At 45.3% G+C, this 27,005-nt stretch overlaps 1 protein-coding gene across 1 annotated transcript in view; it reads right to left on the bottom strand.

Moving 5' to 3' along the window:
* Positions 1–27,005, bottom strand: part of CARS2 (cysteinyl-tRNA synthetase 2, mitochondrial) — a 465,610-nt gene that overhangs the window by 244,454 nt on the left and 194,151 nt on the right. Inside the window, exon 5 of the mRNA XM_086934744.1 lies at positions 11,891–11,996. Within this exon, the coding sequence (XP_086790870.1) occupies positions 11,891–11,996 (106 nt within the window). The remainder of the gene's footprint in view (positions 1–11,890; positions 11,997–27,005) is intronic.

Here is a 27,005-nt window from a genome sequence, read left to right as displayed (position 1 = left end):
GATCTTGTTCCAGCTTCTTCGGGCAACCTGTTGCTGGTGGTGGTGGATTGTCGTTCTTCTGAAGGTGAAGTGGATGCATCTGTGGTCCGTCCAGTGGAGTTCCGTGGCGTGGCTGAAGGCGATGTCTTTGCTGGATGAGAAGATGGCGTCGAGTGTGTGTCCGGCGAGGTGGGTGGGGGTGGACACCAGCTGCTTGAGTCCAAGGTTGGCGAGGTTGTCGAGCAGGGTGCTTGTGTTGCAGTCGTTGTTGTTCTCCAGGCGAAAGTTGAAGTCCCCCAGGAGGATGTAGTCAGCGGAGGGGAGGGCGTGCGGGCTGACGAAGTCGGCGATGCCCTCGCTGAATTGAGTGCGTGGTCCCGGAGGTCGGTAGATCAGGGGGCCCCTGAGGGTGGTCTTCGGGTCGGTGTGGATCTGGAAATGCAGGTGTTCGGCGGAGGGTGGGGTGTTGTCGGTGCTGGTCGTGATGCGGATGGTGTTCTTGTGGATGATGGCGATGCCTCCTCCCAAAGGAAAAGGAAACCGACTATTAAATCATGCAGGTTACATTTATTGTAAGGAAAGGATAAGTTTTCCTAGAAATCATTGGAGGTGCGTGCAATACTTTTCAACCCGTTGCAGCGGCAGAGCAGTTACGGTTGATGATATCATTGTAAAAACAACTGACCATAACCACTCTGCCTCTGCAATGGAGGTTGATGTCAGAGAAACGGTAAACGAAATGAAAGTACTTGCAAGCACCTCCAATGATTCTACAGGATCCATTTTAAGATAGGTTGCTCAGCATGTCCCTAGTCATGTAGCTAGTAATATGCCTACCATCCATAATTTGAGAAGAATTATTCAACGTCAAAAGCAGGTAAGTAATACACAAACAAATACACCTCATACTTTTTCTGACATAGTTATTCCTCACGAACTTACTATTTCTTTTGCTGATGAACCTTTCCTTCTGCATGATAATGAAAACCCTCAAAAACGTATATTAATTTTTAGTACACCCCGCAACCTTCTAAAACTTGAAACTAGTGAAATTTGGATGATGGATTGGACGTTTAAAAGTACGCCCCATCCATTCACCCAAATTAATACTATACATGCTAAAATTAACAATAGTGTGATCCCCCTAGTATATAGTTTGCTGCCTGATAAGACTTCTGCAACGTACACTGAACTTTTGTCAGTTATAAAATCAAAAACAAACCAAAGCCCTAGGAAAATTATTATTGATTTTGAATTGAGCATGATCAATGTGATCACCAAAACGTACACGCATACCCAAATTCAGGGGTGTTTCTTCCATTATTCCCAGGCATTCTGGCGTAAGTTACAAAAAACACCCCTAGTTACAGAAAACTCCTCAGACAGCAAACTACAAGTTGAATTAAAAAAACTGACTGCTCTTTGTTTAGTCCCTCCCGAAAGTGTAGACGAGTACTACACTGCCATTACAGAATCAGATTACATTGCAAATGAGGAAAAATTGACACCCATTCTAAATTATATGGAAGACACATGGATTGGACACCTAAGCAGATCGGGTCGCAGGAGGAAGCCACGTTTCCATGTGGAGTGGTGGAACTGTTATTCGAGTTGCTTACAGGGAGAGGCAAAAACAAATAATGCCATTGAGGGATGGCATAACTCCTTCAACCATCTAATTGGAAAACCCCACCCTAATTTCTACTCTTTTTTGGAAACTTTGAAGAAGGAGCAAAGTTTTCAGGAAATGAGAATTTCCCAAACTCTAACAGGTAGTCTAAACTCACGAATTACTCAAAAAACAAAGGAAATGTCTGAGAGACTATTGGCACTATTACAACTGTTTACGTTGTGTGTGGCTCTAGATTACCTGGAAAATCTTGCTAACATTCTTAGTTTTTAATTATCTTCTACACATAACTTTCCTGCTTTGCTCCAAATTTTAATCCACTCTAAATTTAATTGGCTATTACATTTTTCAAAATTTTTAATTATCAAAAAATACAGTCGGGTCTCCTTACCTTAAGTTGACTTCTATTTTCGTTTTTTTCTCCTTTATGCAACTTTTAAAAACCCTTAGTTGCAAATCAATCCAAAAATCCAAATAATCCAAGAAATTTCTTCTTTCCATTAAGTGTGAAAAATAATCCAGTATTTTTCAAAATATTTTTCCAATTTTTGAATCATTTAAAAATGCATTTTTGATAAATAGTAAAACTCTTTCTGTTCTACTCTTTTCACAAAAATTGTTAAAAATAAGCTTCTTCACATGAGTAAGCATGATTTGTAAAAATATTTTCTATACTAAAAATATCTTTTGTCTAAATTTATTTTCATTTCAAAAACAAAAAAGCAATTCATATTCTAGAAGGCCACAACATATTTTGTATTACTACATTTTTAAACAATCCATCATTTTTCAGATTGGATTTTTTTAAATTCACCCATCTTCATTGGCATATTCTAGAAGGCCACAACATATTTTTTAATGCAAAAAAAAAAATTAATAATAATTTTCTTTTACCAAAAATATTTCAAAGCATTTTCATACTCCACTTGTACAAGTTCATTTTTCACAAAGCACTCCATGTGTAATAAAAAAATATTCTTGTTTCTTCAATGAGTCTTTTTTGAAAATTCAACGTTAAAAAAAAAACTGTAATGTAAACAATCTTTACTTCAAATAATAACATTTTCAATCTGAACTCTCCTTATGCAAATGAAGTATTTTCAAAAAAAGTCAAAAAGACTAACTCTCAAAAATATTTCCAACAAAATCCGATTTTTTTTTATTTAACCTTAAATCTTAAAAACGGACAAATCCCTTTCATACTAAATCTATCATACGTAATCATACGTAATCTCTCTGTTCTGTGTTCAACAACACCACAAATCCCAAAAAAACAATCCATAACCAAAAACAGTGATAATACAACTGTTTACTTTCAAAGAAGCTTTTTTCTACAATTATCTAACCTCATTTTTCTCTTTCTTTTCTGAACCAAAAGCAACCGATAAATTCAAAAATGCATTTTTAAACATTGCATCCGTAGAGATAACATAAGTCATAAACATAAATAACTTTGCACAATTATTCTAATAAACACAACTTTTTCAAAACAGGATAAAGTTATCGAACTTTTTTTCCCACAGACCCGACATAGATATACGACTAGCGACATGCTTTTTAACGTACATAACATCATTTTCAAATATAGCAACCTCTCCTTATCCTTCCCTTACAATAAATGTATACCTTTTTAATATTATTTCTATAAAATAAAGTTTAAAATGTTTCCTACCTGGACGCAGATCAGCTTCCAGCTGCTTCCTCCTTGGATACTCTTCAAAATGGCCGCTTACGCTCACGTTTACGTCGTTACGTAATGGAATGCTGCAACGATTAAAAAGGGACTACTTTATATAATATTATTAAAAAATTGTTTTTGAATATTTTCACAATGTTTTCCTTATGTTAAAAATTTGGAAAAAATGTAATAAATTGTACTAATTACCAACAAATTTACTATGATTTTTAAATAAATAAAAACATTATTATAAAAATGTTATCGTCTTTTTATTGTATTCAATTAAATATGCATTACTTATTTTTATTAATCTATAATTTGTAAATTTACTTATTTGTCTCCTTACCTGTTTTTTGTTTTCATCTCCCTTCTTTATATCTTCTTTCTTCTTCTTTTCAACATTCTTTTTCTGTTCCGCTGGACTCATATCAAATATCCAGAACATAAAAGAAGGACAAAATTACCCATTCAAATCAATGTAAAACCGTGGGAACGAAAACTTTCATGAATTATATCTCTTACATTCTTTTTTCTAATAAATTCATTTTATTTTTTTCTTACTTAAAAGAGACATTTTCATTAATACGTGAAGTTTTAAATTTTTTAAACCAAAATCTTCTTTTTATGTATTATTAAAAAATAACATTTTAAGCTATAATTTTTTATAAAACATAAATGTCATAAAGGTATAAATTTAATAATCTTAAAAACATTAATAATTATATAAAAAATTACTATAATAAATACTATAGTATTAAACCAGATCCCCATTTTTCTTTTATAAAAAATGTATTTTAAAAATATCTTTATTAATTATAAAATATCACATTTTTTTCAGATTGCTTAGCATAACTTTTAATTTTTTACATTTTATAGAAATAATTTATAAATAAATAAATAAGAATACATACAAAAATATGTCATTATTATCTTTAAAAATATAATTATTAGCAATATTAATGTAAGAAAACAGATAAAATTCTCAAGTATTTATTTTATACTTTTACAAATATTATTTTAAACTTCAAAAAATACTCTAGTAATAATATAATGCATTATAATTAAGATAATAAAACTTAAAAATATACTCTAGTAATAATAATATAATAATACAACTAAAAAAATACTCTAGTAATAATAATAATTCAAAATAAAATGTAATAGAAATTAGTTACAAATTACCAAAAAAATGCGTTGTAAAGGTACCTGCGTTGTAAAGGTACTTGCGTTGTAATAGTATGCGTTGTAAATGTATGCGTGGTAAAAGACTTTGCGTTGTAAAAGATGCGTGGTAATGGTATTGCGTGGTAAAAGATGCGTTGTAACAGTTGTATACCTAACAAACTTGGGGTTGTGGAGGACACTGAAAAATAAGGAAGTAGGAGTCGGCCATTCAGATAAGTCTCCACCTAATACAGTTTAAAAAAATCATAGAGCCTATTACAGTAGAACTAGGCATCACAGAAGAGGTTTATCCTGGGATTGATTGCACCTACAATGTCTAGTGGAAGAGGGTACCTACCTACATTTAATCTAGGTGTGCAGAAACCACACATATTCGTGTATTAAGTGAAAAACTAACTGTTACTGTGCTCACTGTTACCATCCTTAACAGCAGTGTCAACTTATATTGACTTGCTGAGATACAAACAGATACTCTTCTCCAAGGGTCTGAAGTTCGCGAAAAGAGAAATCTACAGGGAATGGGAACTTATCTCACCCATTTAATGATCACTGGTTCAGAGGCATTGATTGGTGTATGGTTACAAGAGGGTGATATATGAGAGCAGGGGATGTCACAGCAAGAGTATAAAGATTTGGGGACCAGGGCAATGATATTATTGGTTGCTATAAACTGAAGGATAAATCAAGGTTCCTGCTATGTCACTAAACTTCTAGGACATTGTAACCAAACAAACCAATGGTAATGTAGCCAAGTATGTTTCAATGACTGACGCCGCCCCACTCCAGGTACCTATCTTTCTTAAGGGATGGATCTTTGTTTAAAAAAGGTTATAAACACTAGAATGGACAGAGGACACCATTTTTATTCTGTTTACTGCTTGAAGCGACAGCGTTAATGAACAAATTACTTCCCTTCGGTAATGATATATCTGTGTCAGACATTTATTAGTTATAGATTCCTTACCCTAGAATTACCCCCAGGCGTCATACTGGATCAGGAGATTATTTCTTTAGCAGTATCCCTGCGCGTCGATAGGTGGCGTCGGTCGACTGCGCCTTCGTCGTTGGCGTCGGGTTCGACGGGATGACGTTGCTGTGTCTTCTTAGACACTGCCCCTGCGCGCTGACGTCAGTTCTTTACACAACATTCCACGCCAGAAGTGCAGAGCCATGCAGGACACTGACCACTGGTGCACAAAACCGAAGGTAAGTAACTTGTTCATCTGAAAGAGACTATTAGTTATAGATTCCTTACTTTAGAATAGATACCCCAGCAATACCAACCCTGGAGGTGGGTCTGCGAATCAAGTTCACACCAGAAAGTCCTGGAGAACTGAACGGCCAAAGAAGCGGTCTCTCCGGACTTGGCTACCCAGGCACTAGTGTTTTGTGAACGTGTGCAGGGATGCCCACGTGGCTGCCTGACTGAGGGGGACTCCACATCCCAATGCAATTGTAGCTGCCATCGCCCTGGTGGAATGGGCACGCAGCCCTACCGAAGGCTCCTTTTTCACCAGGGAATAACAGATTTTAACGACAAGGACGACCCATCAAGAGATGGTCTATTTTTGCAAGGCCCGACCTTTCTTGGTGCCCATATAGCGAACAAAGAGTTGATCATCCACCCAGAATTATTTTGTGCGATCCAGATAAAATGATAACGCACATTTTGGATCCAAACGGTGGAGTCTCTCTTCCTCCTTGGAAGGATGCAGGGGAGGGCAGAAGGTAGGCAAAGTGATGGGCTGTCTTATGTGGAAAGAGGTAACCACTTTGAGAAGAACAGAAGGCCTAGTTCGAAGGACAACCTTGTCCGGATGAACAGCAGGGAAAAGAGGTTTAGAAGAAAGAGCCGGAAGCTCACTCACCCTGCGAGCAGAGGTGATGGCATCCAGAAAAGCAGTTTTTAAGGGGATGGGCAATCAACCCTTTAAGACATGCCCTTTGATGGCCATCACCTGTTTGGCAACAAGACGGACAGCGCGCTCGAGCGCTTCAAGGACTCTGGAGCTACGGCCAGATACTTGGGCCTCGTCCAGTGGATCTGAGCCAGGCGTAGCGTCTTAAAGCTACTGACGTAGAAATCATTCTAACTAGCGAGTTGGCGGTGTCCAGTTCACAGCGGATGGCGAACTTTGCTGTATCTCTCCCTTCTGCGACCGTACGAGAGAGTGTGACCAGGGCCTCCTACGGACACTGTGGAAGCACCTGCGCAACAGTACTCACACAGAGTGGGTGTAATGGCCTAAGAGGTATGCAGTGTTCACTGACCGCAGTCCTAAGCTGACGGAAGAAAACATCTTCTTCCCAAGATGGTCCAAATTCTTGGATTCCCTATCTGGGGGAGCAGAAGGGAATGCACCTTTGGATGTTGAGGTTTGGACCACCAAGCTCTCTCGGGGTAGGGTGTTGGAGAGAAAAATGGAGTCACTCGGGCCGGGTGGAGGCATCGGCAATCATTCTATCTACAGGAGCCCCTGTGCTAGGCCTTGTCCAAGTGCCTAGAAGGAAGTCTGTGAGGGCCTCAATGAACGGCAGCAGGGGCTCCGAAGAGGCCTCTGCCGGCTGAAGCAGTCAGGAGATTCGTCCTGACTGCCAACATAGGAAGCTCAAGGCCAAAGGCCTTGTCCGCCCTACGCAACATCACAGCGTAGGAGGCTCCCTCCTACGTGGCCACGGTAGGGGGAGAAGGCATGCCAAGCTCTGGGGAGGTATCCATACCACTGGATTTCCCTAACTCCTCTCTCCAGTCCTGCTCCTCGAGCTGATCTGCCAAAGGGTCAACAGACCTCTCCCAGTCCTCCTCACCTTCCTCTGGCTGCCACTCAGGGCGTTAGACAAATGCCAGGGGAGAACAGAGGTACAAAAGTACCAGTCGGCGCTGGTCCGGCTCCGTGACAAGGGGGAAGCCGGAGTCAGAGGTATCGGTGCCGGAGGAGGTATCGTGAGGTCGACAGGCACCAAACAGGATCTGGGCCTGGACCCCTAGGGGCCCTGCGGTGCCAGGGCTGGAGCCGCCGGCCTCGAAAATCTAGAGCCCCCAGCCTAGTCCACAGGGCCAGAAGATGCGCCGGCGGAGTGGGGCTGCCCAAAAATGGAGTCGGAGCTTTGTAAAATGCACGAAGCTGGGCCGGGGACGCTTGGGCTCCTGGAAAGGAAGGGAAGCTCGGAGCCATCCCAGTATGCTCCGCGGTCGGAGCCGAAGGACGACGACCTTTCACGTCCCACGTTGCGTCGGCCGACGGACAGTGAGAAGGCATAGAGCAATGGTGCTTCTTCGCCTTCTTCGTGTGCTTCGACTTACCTGAGGATGAAGACTTCCATGAGGAGTGATGATGGTGACTCCGCGACGGGTCCCGTGACCTCTCTCTTGAATGGGACCTCGAGCGGCATGGAGCTTACTGCCGGGCCTCCAGAAACTTTCGAGACCGCTCCCATTAAGACTTTGGGTTCATGGCCTGACAGTCGGAGCACGACTTCGGATTGTGGTCGCGCTCCAGGCACCAAAGGCACACGAGGTGCAGGTCCGTAACTGACATCAGCTTGTGACAGGAGTCACAAGGCTTGAAGCCAGTCCGACAATGGGACATCCCTCCGTGCACCAGGAGTCAAACAGCTCGAAAAAAGAAGTCGGCAAACTTGGAAAATCACTAGTCAAAAAATGACCGAGGGAACTGCTCTCTCTGGAACTGCGCTGGCTGGTGCAGAAAAAGAAATAACTGACGTCAGCGCGCAGGGGTGGCATCTAAGTAGACACCGCAACGTCATTCCGTAGAACACAACACCAACGACGGACGCGAAGTCTACCAACGCCACCTACTGACGCGGAGGGGTACTGCAAAGGAAAAAATCTCCGGATCCAGTTTGACGGCTGGGGGTAATTCGAAGGTAAGGAATCTATAACTAATAGTCTATTTTAGATAAATCTATTTAAAAAAGACATGCTCACTAAATGTACTCATCCCTTTATGCTCAAATGTACATTCATCTTATTCTGGTTTGTAGATATTCATTCAGAAAATTAATTTTCAGATCTTTATAGTGAATCAAATGTTTTTTCTGCTGAAAGATCAGTCAGGTTTCAGTTGCACCTGTGTCCCAGGATATGCATGGTCTCTTTACTGTAACCACTATTATTGCTGCTGGAAATTACGTTACAGCTTTATAAATCCAACTCATCCATGATTCTATAGTCCTGGCTGAGAAGGCAGAGCACAAATATGTATAAAATGGCTTGGCGCCATCTCATGCCAAAACTGTACTTTCTTTCTGGCTCCCTCAGGGATTCTGTTTGCATGGTTTTATGGGGTGTGTAACAGAGAAATGCACGTTTTAGGTATATTTTTATGATTTTATCTTGTAAAACAAGTATTTTCAAGAGAACGTGCTATAAATATTCTTAGCACATAACCCCAGTGGAACTTTCTAAAACTTGAACCTTCTACTAGCCGCAGCTCGTGCAGGTTAGAATCGTTAAGCGGAGGGGCCGGGTAGATGACCACGAGGGAAAATTAAATAAATAATTAATTTTCCCTCGTCGTTTATCGAAATCCCACCCGGCCCCACCGCCCTTACCTGCACGGTCTGCGGCTGTCTTTTACCATCTTTTTCAAACCAAGAAGCATATCCCATTAGTCCTAATTTCATCTTTAAACATTTCCATGTGTGCACGTGTTACAGGGCTTGCTACCACACAGTGTTATGCCTGCCGCTTCTCCCAGGCGTGTGACATACTATACGAACTTTTCAAATTTGGAATTTCTCAAAACTGGCATTGAATTTGTTTGTGTTAGCATTTGTTTTTTCTAGCAATCTCACAGTGTAGGTTTCTTTTCTCTGCTATTTTCTTTTCTGTGTTCTCATATGAAGTGTAGAAAGGACTGGAAATGTTCCTTACTTTTCTGCTCCTTCTGACATTGGAGCTGTTTGTGAATGCTGCTATTTCTTTTATATTATATTTTTCTGTTTTTCTTTTTTGGCCCTCAATGTTTCTTTTTCACTCAATATCTAAAGATTGTTGATCTGCTGTGCTAGGATCATTCTGTTTGATTAGGTTCCACTGCTTCTGGGTCCATCTGTCACTCCAAGTCTTCCTCTCTAGCCTTGGGTCTGATATCCATCAGATATTCTGGCCCCAGAGGAGGAACTGCCCTCTCCTCTTCAAATTAAGGGATATCCTCCAGTTGTATCTTTGTCATAGCCTTTGCCCTTTTGCCTGCACACACATTGCCTCTTGATAGACTGGAACGTAGTCCTGCCATGAGTTTTCCTGACTGCTGTTACTCAAGCTCGATTTCCTATGGGACGTGGTCAGCCTCCATGAGGACTATACTTAGGATTGTCATTTGGCTCTATTTCGAAGAAGCTGCTGCTCAGAGTTCTCCACAGGATCTTCTCCCCAAGTCCTACCTTCTTTTACCTTCTTTAATCTTTAATCAGCCTCCTATAGAAACAACCTATCATCAGAACCTGGAGTGGACTGAATTGTGCAATATGAAAATCAGCACAATCTGCAGCTGTAATTCCGACAACCGCAACAAGTCCTCCCGGATCCGTTAGGTGCTCACTCAAGCCTGAATCCTCAAGTCCAACCATTCCAGATCTTGCAAACTATTTGCTTGCCATACTGTGATAACAAATAGCACTTATTCTGTTAAGTTCTCATACACAAACATTGTTTTTTCTTAACGGGTTGACTGAAGCACAAAAATAAAACATTTTAAGATGATATCAAAACTGCTGTCTGAGACCTCATCGCATAACAGTTGTGGAACCTGTTAACCAACTCTACATGGAAGGTCTCTCCAACCCGTGTGGTGCTACTTTTATATTAGCCTGTGGTATCTGCCTTACACTGCTGTTTAACTTCTGATTTTGTAGAGTCAAATAGATTCTGAGTGAGAAGACAGAGAATCTATTTGCAAGGGGCAGAATGGAATATGAAGGGAAATGGACTGTACAAGTGAAGAAATATGCATAAGACATTTAGAAAAATGAAAGGCCAAGTTAAATTGCATTATCATATTTTTCAATGACCATTAGCTATGGATTTGTATTTAATTGTCAGAGCAAATGCACCACTTTCCTACAATTTTGTAAAACTGTTCTTGTGGTGGTGTACCCATACATTTCAAGAAGGGTCAGACATCTTCATACTCCACAGTAATTTTGGGACTATTTTATGAGCATTTCTTCAGAATCTAAGGCTTTTAGACAACCAGTGTAAGAAGCTGGCTTTTATCAAAATGTTCATCAGAGGAAGAACCTCCAGAAAACAATCCTGGGGGAAGTTGGGTTTGCTACCTTTGATAGTTGACTTTTTGGCCCAGGCATTTGCACGACATTACATTCAATTGCCAAAGCTTTTCACTTTCCTGTGTAATAGGCATCTGAAATACCCACAATATGAGATAATTATTAATGCAGTTAAAGGATATGAAGGGGCCATTTAAATTATAGTTTCACTTGTAAAATCCATATCCTAACGTTGATATAGTTATAATTGATTTAGGGCCCGATATAGGTGGCTCATTACCGGTCGGTAAACCCGAAATTCGATAAATTTCAGGCTTACCGACCGGTATTGAGCCATTTCCAATGTAGGTGATGATTCGGTAAATACAGAATCGGTATTTACCGATTCTGTATTTACCGAATCATTATTTACCGAATCGGGTATGTAGGAAGCACATTTAAGAGTGCTTATGAGCTTTAAGGATTCGTTATTTACCAACAACTACCAGTTGGTGGTAAATATCGAAAACCTTTGAAAAAGCAATTTTGTGCTTTCTTAACAGTGCCATGTGGCAGACATACATGCCCTTAGGGCATGTATGTGCGCCACATGTGTACACATGCACGATTCAGGGGTGCAACAGGGTGTCAATGTGCCACCCTGCCACCCTTGAATGTGTTCCCCCTATTACTGATTCGGTATTTACCGAATCGGTAATGGTGAATGGCTTCCCATTCATTCCTATGGGCATCCAGGCCCATAGGAATGAATGGGAATTACCGAATCGGTAAATACCGATTCGAAAATACCGAATATTACCGAATCAGGAATATTTACCGAATTTTTAGCTGCATACCATTTACCGATTCTGAAATACCGAATCGGTAAAATTTGGTATTTTAGAATCGGTAAATAGTAATTACCTACATATTTCCCTTAGTTTACCTGGGTATGAGCACTGATGATAGCCGCATAATGTATTTCCTCAAATAATGGTTGTAATGATATATTTTAAAATATATATTGATAAAAGAATATGTAAGTAAGTGCAGGTGAGAAAAGCACAACCATAAGAACATCTCTGAGTTCTCAGAGTCGTTGCCTTAAAACTGTGAAGCCTTCTTATTTAAGACATTAATAACACAATAAACAATGGATATCAGATCACTCCCATAAGGCATACCTTTCGCTGTTGCATAAGCATGTCCGTTCTTGATGATTTGTTCTATGAATGATATTATCTGAGGAATATTATCAGTCACTCGCATGTAGACTGTGGGTTGAAGAACCTTTAGCAGAGAAGATAAACACAATTATCACTCTTCTATATGTGGCATAGCTGTTGTGATTAACAGTCATATCTTTTACAATATATACTGTCCTCATAAAGGACAAGAAAAACACAAAAACATCAGTCCAAGTTAATGCAACACATTTTAATTTAGTTACATTTTTACTATCATCATCAGGGTCATTGTATTAATCATAAAATGACTGCAATAAATATACATAAGATAAAAAGTTACTAAACAGCAATACAAAAAACTATATGAAGAACAATGTAATCAATAAACAACAAGCCCACCAAAAATTAAAACTGTCTAAATATAAAAAGACATCCATTAATTAATTAAATCCTGAAAATGGCTTAAGGTAAGCTGAATCTAAGAATCTGGTTAGCACACATATAAAAGAAGAAGTTTGATTAGCAAAAGAGAATTTGATTGCTTCTTTAGTGGAACTAATATCTGACTAGTTAAAATATTTTCGAAAATATAGTTTCAGCAGGTTTAACAATTTAGAACAGACACAGAAAATATGTTGTATTATGTTGTATTTTCAAGTTTATAGTTACATAGGCAATTTGATCCGATGTTAAGATGAGGATGCCAAGGTTTTTTTTAACTGAGCCAGAGGAATGTAAATTGATCTGACTTTCAAATAGTTATTTTTCTTCCGGCTCTAAAGTAGAATCGAGGTAAGATTAATTATAATTTGAGTAGGAAGTATGGGCCAAGTCACTGTATTTATAATTTGATGATCAATGTCTTTGTTGCGGTAAGTCTGACTCGAAATTCTTTTTATCAATTGCTTTCATTCAATGCTAGACAAGGTTGAGAGTGATTCCAGCTCTGAAGGATTGTGATGCTCTTAATTTGGACATCATCAGTGAAGTAATTAGGCAAGACTTCTGAACTTACTTTTATTCAGGTCCTCAAACATTAGCGGCCACATGTATCATTATTTCAAATAGCGATTACCTAATTGCGATTCTCTGTGAATCGCAATTAGGTAATCGCTATTTGAATGTATGAAACTCCATGGGCCACCTATATCAAACAATTTTGCATTTGCAAACAGTGCGAATCAGTCATTTCGGCCATTTGCGAATGCAAAATAGCCTTTCAAGATGTATAAAAGGCTTTGTAGTCGCAATTTTAGGTAATCGCAAAAATAGTGATTATGTAAAATTATGACTACAAATAGTTAATCGCAATTTGTGATTCCCTTACCACATGTACCAAGCATTTTCCAAATGCACATTTTGAAACATGCACAAAAAAGCATTTTTCAAAGTGTCATGTAGCGTACACACGCCCCCAGGGCATGTGTGCGCTTTACATGTGCACATTTATTTAGGGGTGATTCAGGGGGGCTTTTGGCCCCCTGGCACCCTTGGCTTTGCAATACCTAATTTGCGATTACCAATTAGGTAATCACAAATTAGCTAATGAAAAACATTCGCACCTATGGGTTTTTAGGGCCTTAGGAACGAATGGAGTAGTAGTACCTAATAGTGATTACCTATTTAGCTAAACGCTTTTTGGTAATATTAAAGAATCGCAAAATCTTTGGTGATTCCTCACATACATAGTATTTTGCGATTGCCAAATAGCGATTCGGTAAAAAATGCAAATTTGGTAATCGCAAAATGCTTTTTTGATACATGTGACCCCTGAGTTTCATTAAGCATTTCCTAATGGATTAAACATCGACCTACCTCATTAATATTAATGCTGCAGGTCACAATTTGTGACCCATTTGTAATCGCTAAAATCAGAGGGATGGTGGCCTGCCAGGGTCAGCAGACCACCATGTCTGTGTTTGTTTTAAAATAAAGCAATCATTTTTTTTAATATACAGCCAGTTTTCCTTAAAGGAAAATGGGTTGCATTTTAAAAAGTTTTCTTTTCATTTTTCAAGAGCTTGTTATTGTTGACACAGTCACACATGAAGTTTATTAAGGTATTGTGTAAACCTAGCAAGGGTTTTATACTTAATTTCATTCTTATTTTGCTTTGAGAAGTAAAAGTTTGCAGACTTAAAAGTTGTTTTACATTTTTTATATAGTTTTTTCTAGCTCTGTTAATGTTTTAATGTTGACTACCGCAGACACAGAAAGGGAGTGAGCTATGATGTTATTGCTGTTCTTCCATCGAGCTTTGAAAATCTTCTCATGACTTTTACAATTGTGTTTGACTTTTGCCTCCTAATTTTCATGTGAACTAACAAGAGAGGTTTGAATCAACAGTTACTTTCGTTTTTTTTTGTGCCAATATTTTATTCAGAAATCACAGACGGGGAATAACCAGAATGTAAGTCAAAAAATATTAGAACATCAGAACAAGCGCCAAGTCCAGCCTCCCTTTCCTGCGGAGGCTCTTGTGATGGACCCTAAAGCTCAGTAACCAGTCCCTGATCATAGAGTGCAGGTGGCGATCCGAGACCAGAGGATTCTGGATACCCAATGCCATTAGGGCAGCTGGGTGTGGTTGGCGCTACTTCCTGCCACCGGCCTTGATTGCAGACTTGGTGACTTTGCCAGCACTGGCAGCCTTCTTCTCAACCGCCTTGATAACTCCGACAGCTACCGTCTGCCTCATGTCGCGGGCAGCAAAACGACCAAGAGGAGGGTAGTTGGAGAAGCTCTCCACACACATGGGTTTGCCTGGAATCATCTCCACAATGGCTGCATCTCCAGATTTGAGTGCCTTCGGTGCATCTTCAAGCTTCTTGCCAGATCGTCTGTCGATTTTTTCCTTCAGCTCAGCGAATTTGCAGGCAATGTGAGCGGTGTGGCAATCCAACACAGGGGCGTATCCTTGGCTGATCTGGCCAGGGTGATTCAGAATAATGACCTGGGCTGTGAAGCACCCAGCCTCCATCGGGGGATCGTTTTTGCTGTCACCGGCTACATTTCCTCTTCGGATATCTTTCACAGACACGTTCTTCACGTTGAAGCCAACGTTGTCACCGGGGAGAGCCTCCACAAGCACCTCGTGGTGCATCTCCACAGACTTTACTTCAGTGGTTACGTTACTGGGGGCAAAAGTCACCACCATGCCAGCCTTAATGATACCGGTTTCCACACGGCCCACTGGGACCAACGAATCAACAGTTACGACCAATTATGCATAGCTGTCTTGCTCTATGGTTGTATTACTAAGCTACCAACCAATGGGTTTCACTTTTGTTTCCAAATATTGCAATTTCTGTTTTGCAAAAGTCAACATGAAAATCGTTTTCAAGGTTGTAGGTGTTTTCTTTGGATAGCTGCTGCTTTAGACCTTTTGGGGTTAAAGAGAGTAAAACAATATAGTCAGCATACGCCAATTGAGTAAATACCTTGGTTACTAGCTTTTGCCAGTAAATGCTTGATTCCATCTGGATACCTTGGGAAGCCGACAATGTACAGTGAACACAATAAAAGGGTAAAATACAACCTTATTTAAGACCATTTACTGATAACATTTTTGATGAAAAATAGTGTTAGTAGGGGTTAATTTCATTCCTACCCAAGTCTTTTTTATGTAATTTAAATGAAGCAGGGACGAATCAATGCTCCATTTTAACAATTTATTCCAAAGTTTTCTACAGCTGATTTTATCGAAGCGGAACTGTAATCAGTAAAAACAAACGCAGAGAGTGATGTTTTTGACTCTTGCTTTCTTTGCCAAAATGGTCAGTGCTGCAATTCTGTCAATTGTCGAACAGCCTGGATGGAACCCTGTTAGGGTGAAAGGAATTAGGCAATTTTTGAGTCATTTTCCTTCACATTTCAACAAGGTTGTTAAGCGATAATTCCAAGGGTCAAACTTCTGTCTTTTTTAAAAATCGGGTGAATACTAAGCCTTTCCAGGACTTCGAAATATAAACTGCTGCAATCACGTGTGAAAATAGTTTAAATAACACGGAGTTAGGGGCGTGGCCAAGATGGCGACCTGAACGTACGTAGGTCTACGTGGCTCCCTGCCCTAATTCCCCCATAGCTCGTATAAACAGAGCGTATTGCCCCCAAACCGCTGGCCTGCGAGGGGTCCTGCTGTCCGTCACTACCACGAGCGCCCCCGGCGTGGCTGTGAGTCCGGCGGTGCCACCTGCAGCCCAGGAAGCCGACACTTGACCCTGCCCAGGAGTAACCCCGGCCGAGAGACGGGAGAGGAGCGGCCGGCGCCAAAATCGAGGCCCCGGTCTGGGCCTAGGCGGACCGACCGAGGAGGTGCCAAGCCACTGGAGATCAGGTCGGAAGGCGCCGCGCACCCTCTCTCAGCCCCCGGACGACGGGGAGGACCGGGGGGCGGACCTGGAGTGCTGAGCTCCCGGCGGCTGCCTGCCGAAGACGCCGGGAGCGCAAAAATCGAGAGCCTGGTCTGGGCCTACACGGCGGACGGCCGGAGAAGCATCAGAGCAACTAGACAGCGGAAGGTGCTCGCCTTCCCCCGGTAGCATCCAGCGGGAGGCGGCGTTCTTCGAGTGGCCCGAGCATTGCTGGCGGTGAGTGAGAGGCGGACCGGGGGCTCGTGGGTCGCGGGCCCGGTCGGGGCCTGACGAACCAGTGTAGGCTGAGCTGGGGTGGGATCGGGTCCCCCATAGACACTTGCAATAGCCACGGAGTTGGGGCCTTGGCTGGAGTCGCGGGCCTTACAGTGGGGAGCAGCAGGGCGGACCAGCAGACTATCTGCCTGAGGGCTTGGTCGAGGCCCAGCACAGCCACGCAGCCCAGGGGGCCTGCATGGGGGAGAGTGATTAGCCCCATTCCGCAACGTCGCGCAGGGCCCCGAGGACCCAGGGGAGCAGGGACCAAGCCCAGTGCGAGACGTCTGGCTGTGGGGGCTCAGTGCGCCCTGGGAGAGGTGGCCACAGCACATGAGGGACAGTGCGGAGACGCAGTTGGGGTAAGCCCCGCATGGAGGGCGGTCGGGCACCCTCAGGAGGACCCCCACGAGGAGAGGCCCTTCCAGGGACATAGAGCAGCTCCTGGTCCAGAACTGGGGTTCGAGGGGCACAGCGCGCCCATAGGGAGGAAGCTCCCGTCTGGCAACGCCGCGGCGACAGTCGAGGACCTGGCACCGGTGGCCCCCCGGGACCGGGGTTGCGCCTGGGGCGCGCAGAGATGATACGGGGTGGGGCTGCTGGATTCCCTGCCTAAATGGGGCCTGAGTGTCGAGATCTGGGGACTCAGAGCTGGACATACTCCCAAGCTACCCGGAATCCGAAGACCCCGGCTCGCAGCCGGGCGGGCTTGGACCCCCCGCCCCGGCTTTAGCAGAAGGCCCCGAGACGAACAGGCACCGGCCGGCACGACACGGAACGCATAAAGGGGCTGGTGGTGGAGGCCCGAGACGGCGGGGGAGCTGAGGGCCAGAAGACAGGAGACGGAGACATAGCGTGGAAAAGTAAGGGGCGCCCCGAGGACGGGGGTCGGAGGCGGTAGGCCCAGGCGCGGCGGAGTGGGCGGCTGCAGGTCGCAAACTAGAGGAAGCTGCACAAACGAGGGTCGCAACAGACATCCCTCTGGGCCGGCGACTCCTGTCCCCGCAACAGCCGCGCTGGTGGCCGGACGCAGATTGGCCCTTCACACGACTGGGGGGCCGGTTTGGACACTGAATCACGGTCGTGCCCACAGGGATAGGACACGGCAGGTAACGCCACAATGGCGAATGCTAACCGCAAGGGAGGCCGCTCCATCACTGACCTACTGGTGAAGCAAACGCAGAAGGGAGACAAACCCCAAACGGCATCGCCGTCGTCCACGCCTGCCACGAACAATCGTGGGTCCCACGAGGAAGCCCCGGTCACGAGGTCCTTCCTTGAATCCCTATTCGGCACACTGCAGGAAGACTTCCAGACCCTAAAACAGGAGTTGGTGAGCGAACAGAGGGAGCTGCGCAGGGACCTGGATGGACTGGGGGAGAGAGTAGCAACGATGGAGGATTCCAACCAAGTCCGCTGTGAGGAACTGGTGCATCTCCAACAAGAGGTCCTGCGACTCCGCGATCAGCAAATGGACCTCCAGGCACATAATGAGGACTTAGAGAACTGCTCCCGGCGGAATAACATCAGGGTCCGGGGAGTGCCATTAGAAGCAGAGGGGAATAGCGTCACCATGTACCACCAAGATCTGTTCCGGGAAATTCTCAGGGAACCCGCGGACTTCCCCATCCGCATTGACCGGGCGCATCGAGTGGGTCTGCCGTGTTGGATTCCGACCAGCCCAAGCACTGCAGGAACGTAGCATGCACCAGTCCCCTTTACCTGCCCACTGGACACTCACAGGACAAGCTCTATGAGTGCACCAATGGACCCGGAAAGAGGGTGGTAATGTTGAGGAGACACCAAGTCTTCCACCCTTAGTGACAATAGGACACAGCTCCCTCCTTCCTTTACGCTTCGCCACCTATGTATAATGGGGAAAAACAAACCCTGCATGTATCACAGTTCGCAATATTAAATTCCAACCCCCAATGACCATGCCTTGCAAAACATACAAAACCCCTCTTACCAGTGTGAAGCGCAGGCTCAGCTTCGTAAAGGTATGGAGTAAAAACAAAAGAAATGTGGTGCTCCGGTATCTGCAACTACACTCTATAGCAGGGAAGTGGAGGGAGCCTTGTAGCAATGTCCAAATAAAAAATACAGCGAGGGGAAAAAGGTCTTACAATTGAACTTGCCACCGCCTGAAAAAACCCCTTTGCTTTCGTAAGGTTAACCGATGGGGCAGGGACAGAGGGAAACCCTTCGGAAGCACCAAACAAACCCAGCGTTCTGCAACGAAGCCTTCGCGGAGTGACCCAAAACGTCACTTCCGCACAAAAAGAGGCAGAGTGGAGTCCCAGCGAAGACGCGCTAAAACAACATAAGGCTTCGTGAACACTCAGCGTTCCTTCAATATCTTCCACGAGAGGAAAAAACCTCCCTGCAACGCTGTGAGTGAACGGGAGCCCCCAAACACCCGGAAACAAGGACGAAGTGCTGGGACAAGAAAAACGGGGATAAGGGAAGGGAAACCCGGGGACCCAATACTGTCTAACTAAAAGGGAAAAAACGGGGAAAGGGAAAAAGGTCCAACCAATAGGGGGAAAAACAAACCCTTCTCACGAGCCCGTGAGCAAGGGCCAGGCAAAAAAGGTATCGTATCTGCAGAAAAGATTCTGCACAGCAACAATCAGCAGCCAACAACCAGGATACAGGAATCCGAACACTGGCAATATCAAGCATCGAACTAAAGGTAGGACCAACCTTTATCCTCCTTGCCACTGTCATGTGATGTCAAGACATGGTCACTAAAAAGGGACTAACCCAATTTCTAACATGCCGCGCCGGGCCCCTGCCCCTCCTCCCGACATACTAACTTTCCCCCCGGACCTTCCACTCAAAGAGAGGATTCTTAGAGAGGCACGCCAGTCCCAGCCTCTCCGGTTCAGAGACGCATCTGTGGAACTCTTTCAGGACCTCTCTGTGATAACACTCCAAAAGAGGAGGGAATTCAAGATTGTCACCGCTTTCCTGAGAGACAAAGAAGTGCCCTATTCTTGGGGTCACACGTTTCGCCTCATCTTTCGGTGGGACGGAACCCTAAACCAGATGCTCTCCCTCCAGGACACCTGCGCTCTACTAGGGATCGAGTTGCCGGAACAAGACCACAGCGACGACGCTAACACGGAGTCGTCACAAGAAAATCAGTCACAGTCCCGGCGTGACAGCTGGCAGAAAGTCCGCAGACGGCGACAGAACAAGTCGCGTGCACGCCCGGACCAGATAACGATCGCCAAGGAGCACGCTGCCGCGGTACAGGAAGTGGCGAAGGACACCTCAGGGCCTTCTTAAGACAATCACTGAGGGGGCATATATGGACAGTAGCAACACAGAAGGGGGCGGGGTGGGGGGCCACGAAGGTCGCTGATGCCACATCCCCAGTCTATTTTTGACTCCACAGGTTTGAGTCTCATCTGACTTTGATCACTCTACAGGTCTACTCTCCATTTGACTGACCTGGGACTATGATTCTCACTTGGACTTCATTGGTTGGGTTGGAGGGGGAGGGGGCGGTGGGTGGGTTTTGGTGGGGGGAGGAACGACACAGTTGGGGTTGCCAGGGAGGGTTCTTTTTTGGGGTTGGGGATCGGGGAGGGGCCCCCTTGTCCACTAGTGCTGAGAGGTACCATTTTTCCCTTTTACCCTTCTTTCCTATCACACTTTCTGGCCACACGCATAGCGCACCTGCCTTGCATTATGCCCGGGATGAGTCGACCCTTGACAGTTCTCTCGCTAAATGTGAGGGGGCTTAATAACCCGAACAAACGCAGGGCAGTCCTCTCTTTTCTGAGGAACTGGCAAGCTGACGTCTGCCTCCTACAGGAGACACACCTGCTGTCCAAAGATCACCATAGGCCTAAATCCCGCTTCTTCCCGGAGCAGTTTTTCTCATCAGCATCCAAGAAAGTGGCTGGGGTGGCGATCCTGGTAGCGAGATCCTTCAGAGGCCGGGTGTTGCAAAAAGAGGCGGAGATTAAGGGTAGGCTATTAGTTCATCGCTTCCTGGTGGCGGGACAGACGTTGTTGATAGGCTCAGCGTACGCACCTAATGATGGTCAGGAGCGATACCTACACTCAGCGCTAGAAACAGCCACGGCCAACACCCACCCACACTTACTAATCGGGGGAGATTTAAATCTGGTATTTCATAACACTGCAGATCACTCCAATCAGCGCTTCGGTCAGGTCGGGGTGCTTTCCACAGCGGGACACGCACATCTTGAGGACCTGGGCTTGGTTGACTTGTGGAGACTATCCCATCCCCGAGCTACAGCCTACACACACTACTCAGCAGCCCATAAATCATATGCACGGCTAGACTATTTCTTATGCTCTACCCAGCTTGCACCGCGTGCGCAGGATGTAGAGATCCTCCCGGCCTCAATGTCGGATCACTCCCCGGTGGTGGCGTCCTTTCTGGTACCGGATGCTCCCAGGCCGCAACGACACTGGCGCCTGCGTATTGGTCTATTACAAAACACTGCCACGGTAGAGAAGATAACAACTGCCATCAGCCATTTTCTTGTTAATAACGCCAATGATGACACCTCCAAAGCCACTCAATGGGCTGTGCTTAAGGCGGTCCTACGGGGCGACTTTATCTCGGTGGCTGCGGCTAACAATAGGGAGCGCGCACAGAAGAGGGCTGAACTCACGCTAAGGGCGGCAGAGCTGGAGCAAATGCACCAGCGCACGTGGGCAGCCAGGGCCTGGCGCCAACTGTGCGCGGAGAGGAAGATGCTAGCGGCCCTAGATCAAGATGTTGCGGAATTTGCTGCCCTGCGCCTGAAGCATGTCTACTACACCGGGGGGGACCGATGTGGGAAGCTGCTGGCGAGCAAGCGGAGAGAGCAGCGTCAGAGGCAACACATTCGCACTATTCAACCTAACATAGGAGACCCGATTACTGAAGATGCGGCTATAGCAGCGGAGTTCGGTAGCTTTTATGCCAACCTGTATGATGCAGACACCCTAGACATACAAGCAGGCAGCGATTATCTAGATGGGGCGACCCTCCCATCCTTGAACGAAGCGCAAGCGAAGTTTTTAGATAGGCCCATTGGTCTAGAGGAGGTCATCTTGGCGATCTCTCTCCTCAAGCTAGGGAAAGCCCCAGGACCAGACGGCTACCCTGCGGCTTTCTATAAGAAATTCTGTCAACAGGTGGCCCCCTTATTGCGAGATCTGTTTAATACCTTTGATCAACCCGGAGCCATCCCTCCGGAATTGCTGGAAGCCGCAATCTGGGTGATACCCAAGCCTGGTAAAGACCCAACCAGATATGGCTCCTACCGGCCAATATCCCTGCTAAATATTGACCTCAAACTCTATACAAGTATCATAGCTAGCCGGCTAGGCCCATATATGCAACAGCTGGTGGACCCAGACCAGGCCGGATTCATCCCCCAAAGACAGACGAGCGATAACACTAAGTGCGTTCTTCACTTGATCGAGGCCGGTTCCCGGACAAAGCCGGGCTGCATGCTCCTCACGGTCGACGCTGAGAAAGCGTTCGACCGAGTGCACAGGCCCTATCTCGACCTGGCGTTACAGCATTTCGGCTTAGGGACTACTCTCAGAAACCGCATCTTCAACTGCTACAGGCAGCCTAACGCTACGGTCAGAGTGAACGGCCACACCTCACCACGATTACCGATAGGCAGGGGGACCAGGCAGGGCTGCCCACTCTCCCCCCTTTTGTTCGCGCTCTACATGGAGCCACTGGCGCAGCGGATTAGGCAAAACCAATCCATCAGAGGCATCCCCTTTGGTGGAGATAACCACAAAATCAGCCTGTACGCTGATGATATTCTGCTGTCACTCATGGACCCAATGCAATCCCTAAGGGCGCTCTTTATTGGGCTGCATACATTTGCCCAGGCCTCGGGCTTTAAAATGAATGTGGATAAATCGGAGGCACTGAATGTGTCCCTACCCCCAGAGGTGTTAGCGGAAGCCAAAGCTGAATTTGACTTGCAATGGTCTACATCTACTGTCCCCTACCTGGGAGTCCTGCTGGCGCCCACGATACAGGCCACAGCGGAGGTCAACTATGCCAGACTTGGCGCACGCCTTACCGAGATTCTTAGGCAGTGGAAACACCTCACACTGTCCTGGCTAGGCCGCATTGCTGCTATTAAGATGACGCTGCTCCCACAGGCCCTATACGTCTTCCAGACGCTGACGCTGCCCCCCCCAGCAGGTTGGCTCCAGAAAACGCAGGCTGATTTGTCGTGCTTTGTTTGGAATGGTCGTCGCCCCAGATTTAAGCACCTAATCGCCACGCTTCCTCCAGCATATGGGGGAGTGGGGTTACCTGATCTAGCCCTGTACTTTCAAGCGGCACAGTTACGCATGCTTGTAGAGTGGTACAAGTTGGAATCCAGCAAGCATTGGCTTTTTCAGGACCAGGCGGTGGCGGGTCGGACACTTCATGGTATACCCTTCCTACCGCGGTGCCATAGACCGCCCAACCTGTATGCGTCGTATGTCACCGGCACGGTCATGGAAGTATGGGATAAAGTGGCAGTCCGGAGAGATCTCACTTCCTTTCCCTCCCCGCTAACACCGATATTTGACAAACCTGAGTTCACCCCTGACCTGGATGCACAGGCATTCGCGACTTGGAGGACTACGCCTTGCCGGGAGATAGGCCACATGTTTGATCTTCAGGGCATCCTTCCATTCCAGAAGGTGAAGGAGGCCTATGGCATTCCGGAAGCGGACCGCATGCCCTACTTGCAGGTCCGGCATTGGGTCTTACAGCCGCCGGTCAAACCAGGAGCGCAGCGCTTTCTTACTCCCTATGAAAAATGGCTGCTAACACGTACGTCGGAAAAGAAACTGCTCTCGGACATATACCGACACCTGCTTCTCACTAACAAATACACCTACAGCGCGGGGCAGGCTAGATGGGAAAAAGACCTGGGAAGGCAGCTCACGCGCAAGGAATGGGAGGGGATCTACCACAGAGCCCGGCACTCGGCCTACCACACAGGCCTCACTGAGACACTCACAAAAGTGGCCACCTACTGGTATCACACCCACGAACGCATACACCGCTGGGACCCTCACGTCAGTGACCGTTGTTGGAGGGGTTGTGGAGGGTTGGGCACACTGGAACACCTGCTGTGGAGCTGCGAGCACCTGCGGACATATTAAACTCCTATCCTTGACCTGATAGACCTCCATTTAGACACCCAACTCCCCCGATTTCCTGCCTATGTGTTACTGGGACTCCCCAACGCATTGATGTACCCCCTAAAGTCTATGAGAGGGAGGCTAATAGCGCTTGCATTAGGGGCAGCAGTGCAAAACATTTTGGCAAGCTGGAGAGACCCTCAACCGCCTGTGCAGCTGGGCTGGCTGCATAGACTCTGGACCATTCTGGGAATGGAGAAGCTTTCTCTGACCACGGCAGGCAAAGGAGACGAATTTGCAGACCTCTGGCGGCCTTTTCTGACGCTTCTTACCGGGGAATACAGGGAATTGAGCTGTCCCAGATACCTGCGACTGCTGCATTTAGCAGACACACCTCTCACAGAGCCTAAGACAAAACCCAGCAAAAAGACATCCCCAAAGTAGGGCTCCATCCATGAGGTCCTAGCCACTGCTACCGTTTCCTTTAGCGTTTCCTTTCTTTTACCTCAGCGGACAAGGGGGAGGGTGGGGGGGGGGGGGGGGGGTTCCTTTTCTCAAATACTGACTGCATTGTTGTTGCAACCGACGGACTCTCAGTCTTTCATCCGCGGCAGGCCCAGCTGGGTTGTAGGCGACTTGCCGTGTTTAATTGCATCGTGAAGCACCTGCATTGCCGTTGGCGCAGCAACTGTATTGTCTTTGTTCGGCCCTTGCTTCCAAAAGCACTAGTCGGTGTATTGGCTTTCAATAAAAAAGATTTAGTACTAAATAACACAGAGTTCCACAGGATAGGGTTAGTTTTTAGCACGTCTGTCAGTAGCCCATTCGGAATAAGACGGAGGACCTGCGTGGAGGCATGGTCAGCCTGGGCGGTATATGTTCTACCTCAAATACTCTATCAACCCCCCCCCCCCCCCCCCAGAGGGAATCACCTTACTGAAGGCAGCCGAAAACCCATGCAAAGCCACATTCACCCTCTCCATCCCAAACCCTTTACAGACTCATCAGATGACATTGGCTCAGGCGGTCTTTACACACCCGGCCCGGCCATCTTCAGTGGAGGACATCTTCCAGCTAATATTAGGCGAAATCAGGAAGATGAAAGTTTCGCAAGAGAAGACTGATTTAAAGAGACAAACGACCAACATGATCAGATTAACTCAAACATTCAACTGCACAGCTCGCGAGTCAAACAAGTGCAGCACAGAGTATCTGATCTAGAAGGCTGCAAGAATAAACAAGACTCTTGGGGTCAGATGTAGGTGGCCATTAACCGGCCGGTAACGGACGATTTCGGCCGTTACTGACCGGTAAATGGGTTTTTGGGATGTAGGGTGCCAATTTGACCAAATATGTAAATTTACCGAATCGGTAAATTTACTGATTCAGTAAAATACCGAATAGGTATTTTAACTGATTCAGTAACTTCTAGATGTAGGTGGGACTCTTCTGAGTCCCAAAGGCCTTTCAGATTCGGTATTTTACCACCCAATCCAATTGGGTGGCAAAATACCGAATCCAGGTGTGCATGCACACCTATGCCATGTGACAGACAGACATGCCCTTAGGGCATGTCTGTGTGCCATATGACACACATGCCTGTATTTGGCGTGCTAGAGGGTGTCAATGTGACACCCCCTGCACCCTTGCTGGAATCGGTATTTACCGAATCGGTAAATACCGATTCGGTAATGCCCATTGATTCCTATAGGCTTCAATGCCCATAGGAATCAATGGTCATTACCGAATCGGTATTTACCGAATCTAAACGATTCAGTATTTACCGATTCTGTAATACCTACATCCCCCCCCCTCTATTTTACCACTTCTTAAATACCGAATCGGTAAAATTCGGTATTTAAGAAGTGGTAAAATAAAATTACCTACATCTAGACCTACGACTTGAAGCCCCAGTCTGAATTTAGCTGAGCTACAGTTAAAACTTGAAGATGTTGAAAACAGAACTTGCTTTTCTAATCTGAGCTTTGTCAGGCTCCCCGAGGGATGAGAGAATGGCCAGAATGCCACCAAATTGATCTCAGATCTAATCAATAAGTATGTGACCCCAGAACTAGCAGCAAAGGATATGGATCTCACAATCGCATGGGCACACTGCTACCCTGCTTTTCTGCTCCCTAATTCAAAATATCCACAAACAATTCTAGTGAATTTTGGTTACTTTCGTATAAAAGAGTGGATTTTGCCCAGTGCTATAAGGGATAAAGCCTACTAAACCTCAGAAAATTATTCCTTTCAAATTTTTTCAGACTTGTCTCATCAGCAGCACAGTGGCGCAAAGAGTTTAAGGCACTGATTGACAGCTTCAAGAGACAAGGGGCATCAGAGGGGATTGTTCAGCAATCCAAACTGAAAGATCTCTATAAGGGACAATTACAGACTTTCGTCTCCGTGGAACAGGCCACAGGAGGGAAGAAAAGCTTAAATAGAAAAAGTCAGAAGTACGATGCTCCTCAAATAATCTGGATCAATGAGATCAGCACAACCTCTGATTATCAGGGGACACTCGATTTTTTCCCTGTCAGTTAAACCGGTATGAATGTTAAAAGTTTAAGGATCACATCTTGCAATGTCAATGGGATCAACAATAAGACCAAATGTAGGTCCATGCTGGCATGGTTGAAAGTATCTAATCCTATCAAGTGTACGTTGCCTCTGACACCATGGATCTTGCAAATTATTTGTTTTCAGTGTCCTATTTATTGACAATGACTGCATGAATACTTTTAGCACTTTTCTTTACGAGTAGTTCAATGGTACACAATTGGGTGTGAACAAATCATTTGTAGTTATCTCCTTTGATAATAAAGCACATTCAACATATATTAAGACGAATAACTTCCTAACATCAAAGTAAATCAACATGAGACAAATAGACAATGAACAGTAATGAAATTAATTGAGATCATATATAAACATAATCCTTCGAACTTGCTGTTTTTTCAGGTTTGCAAGGGAAGGGGGGTCCTACTGGGAATCAAGGAAAGGTTTTGTAAGTAGCTTGGGGGTATAACTATTTTTCCCTCAAAGAGTCATTAATTGTCCTGTATAAGGCCGGAGAAAACCACTTGTTTTTAGAAAAGTTTTTTTGCCTTAGTGTGAGATTCGTCTCTCACTATATGTCCTATTGCTTTACTGGATCATAGGGCATACAGTTCTCCTGGCCTGGGAGTTGAGCCAGGAGAACTGTATGCCCTAGATGTCTTAGTGAGGGATTTCACTATACTTCAGAATGTTACAATGGACTGTTCACAAATAAATGAGAAGTAAAATTAGCCACGGTCGTCTCACTTTTTAGCAAAACTGAATTGCGTGTTCGCACT

Source organism: Lissotriton vulgaris, chromosome 8 (assembly GCF_964263255.1).
Source record: "Lissotriton vulgaris chromosome 8, aLisVul1.2, whole genome shotgun sequence".
NCBI lineage: Eukaryota > Metazoa > Chordata > Amphibia > Caudata > Salamandridae > Lissotriton > Lissotriton vulgaris.
The sequence above is the reverse complement of the archived record's forward strand: the minus strand, read 5'-3'. Positions and strand labels throughout refer to the sequence as shown.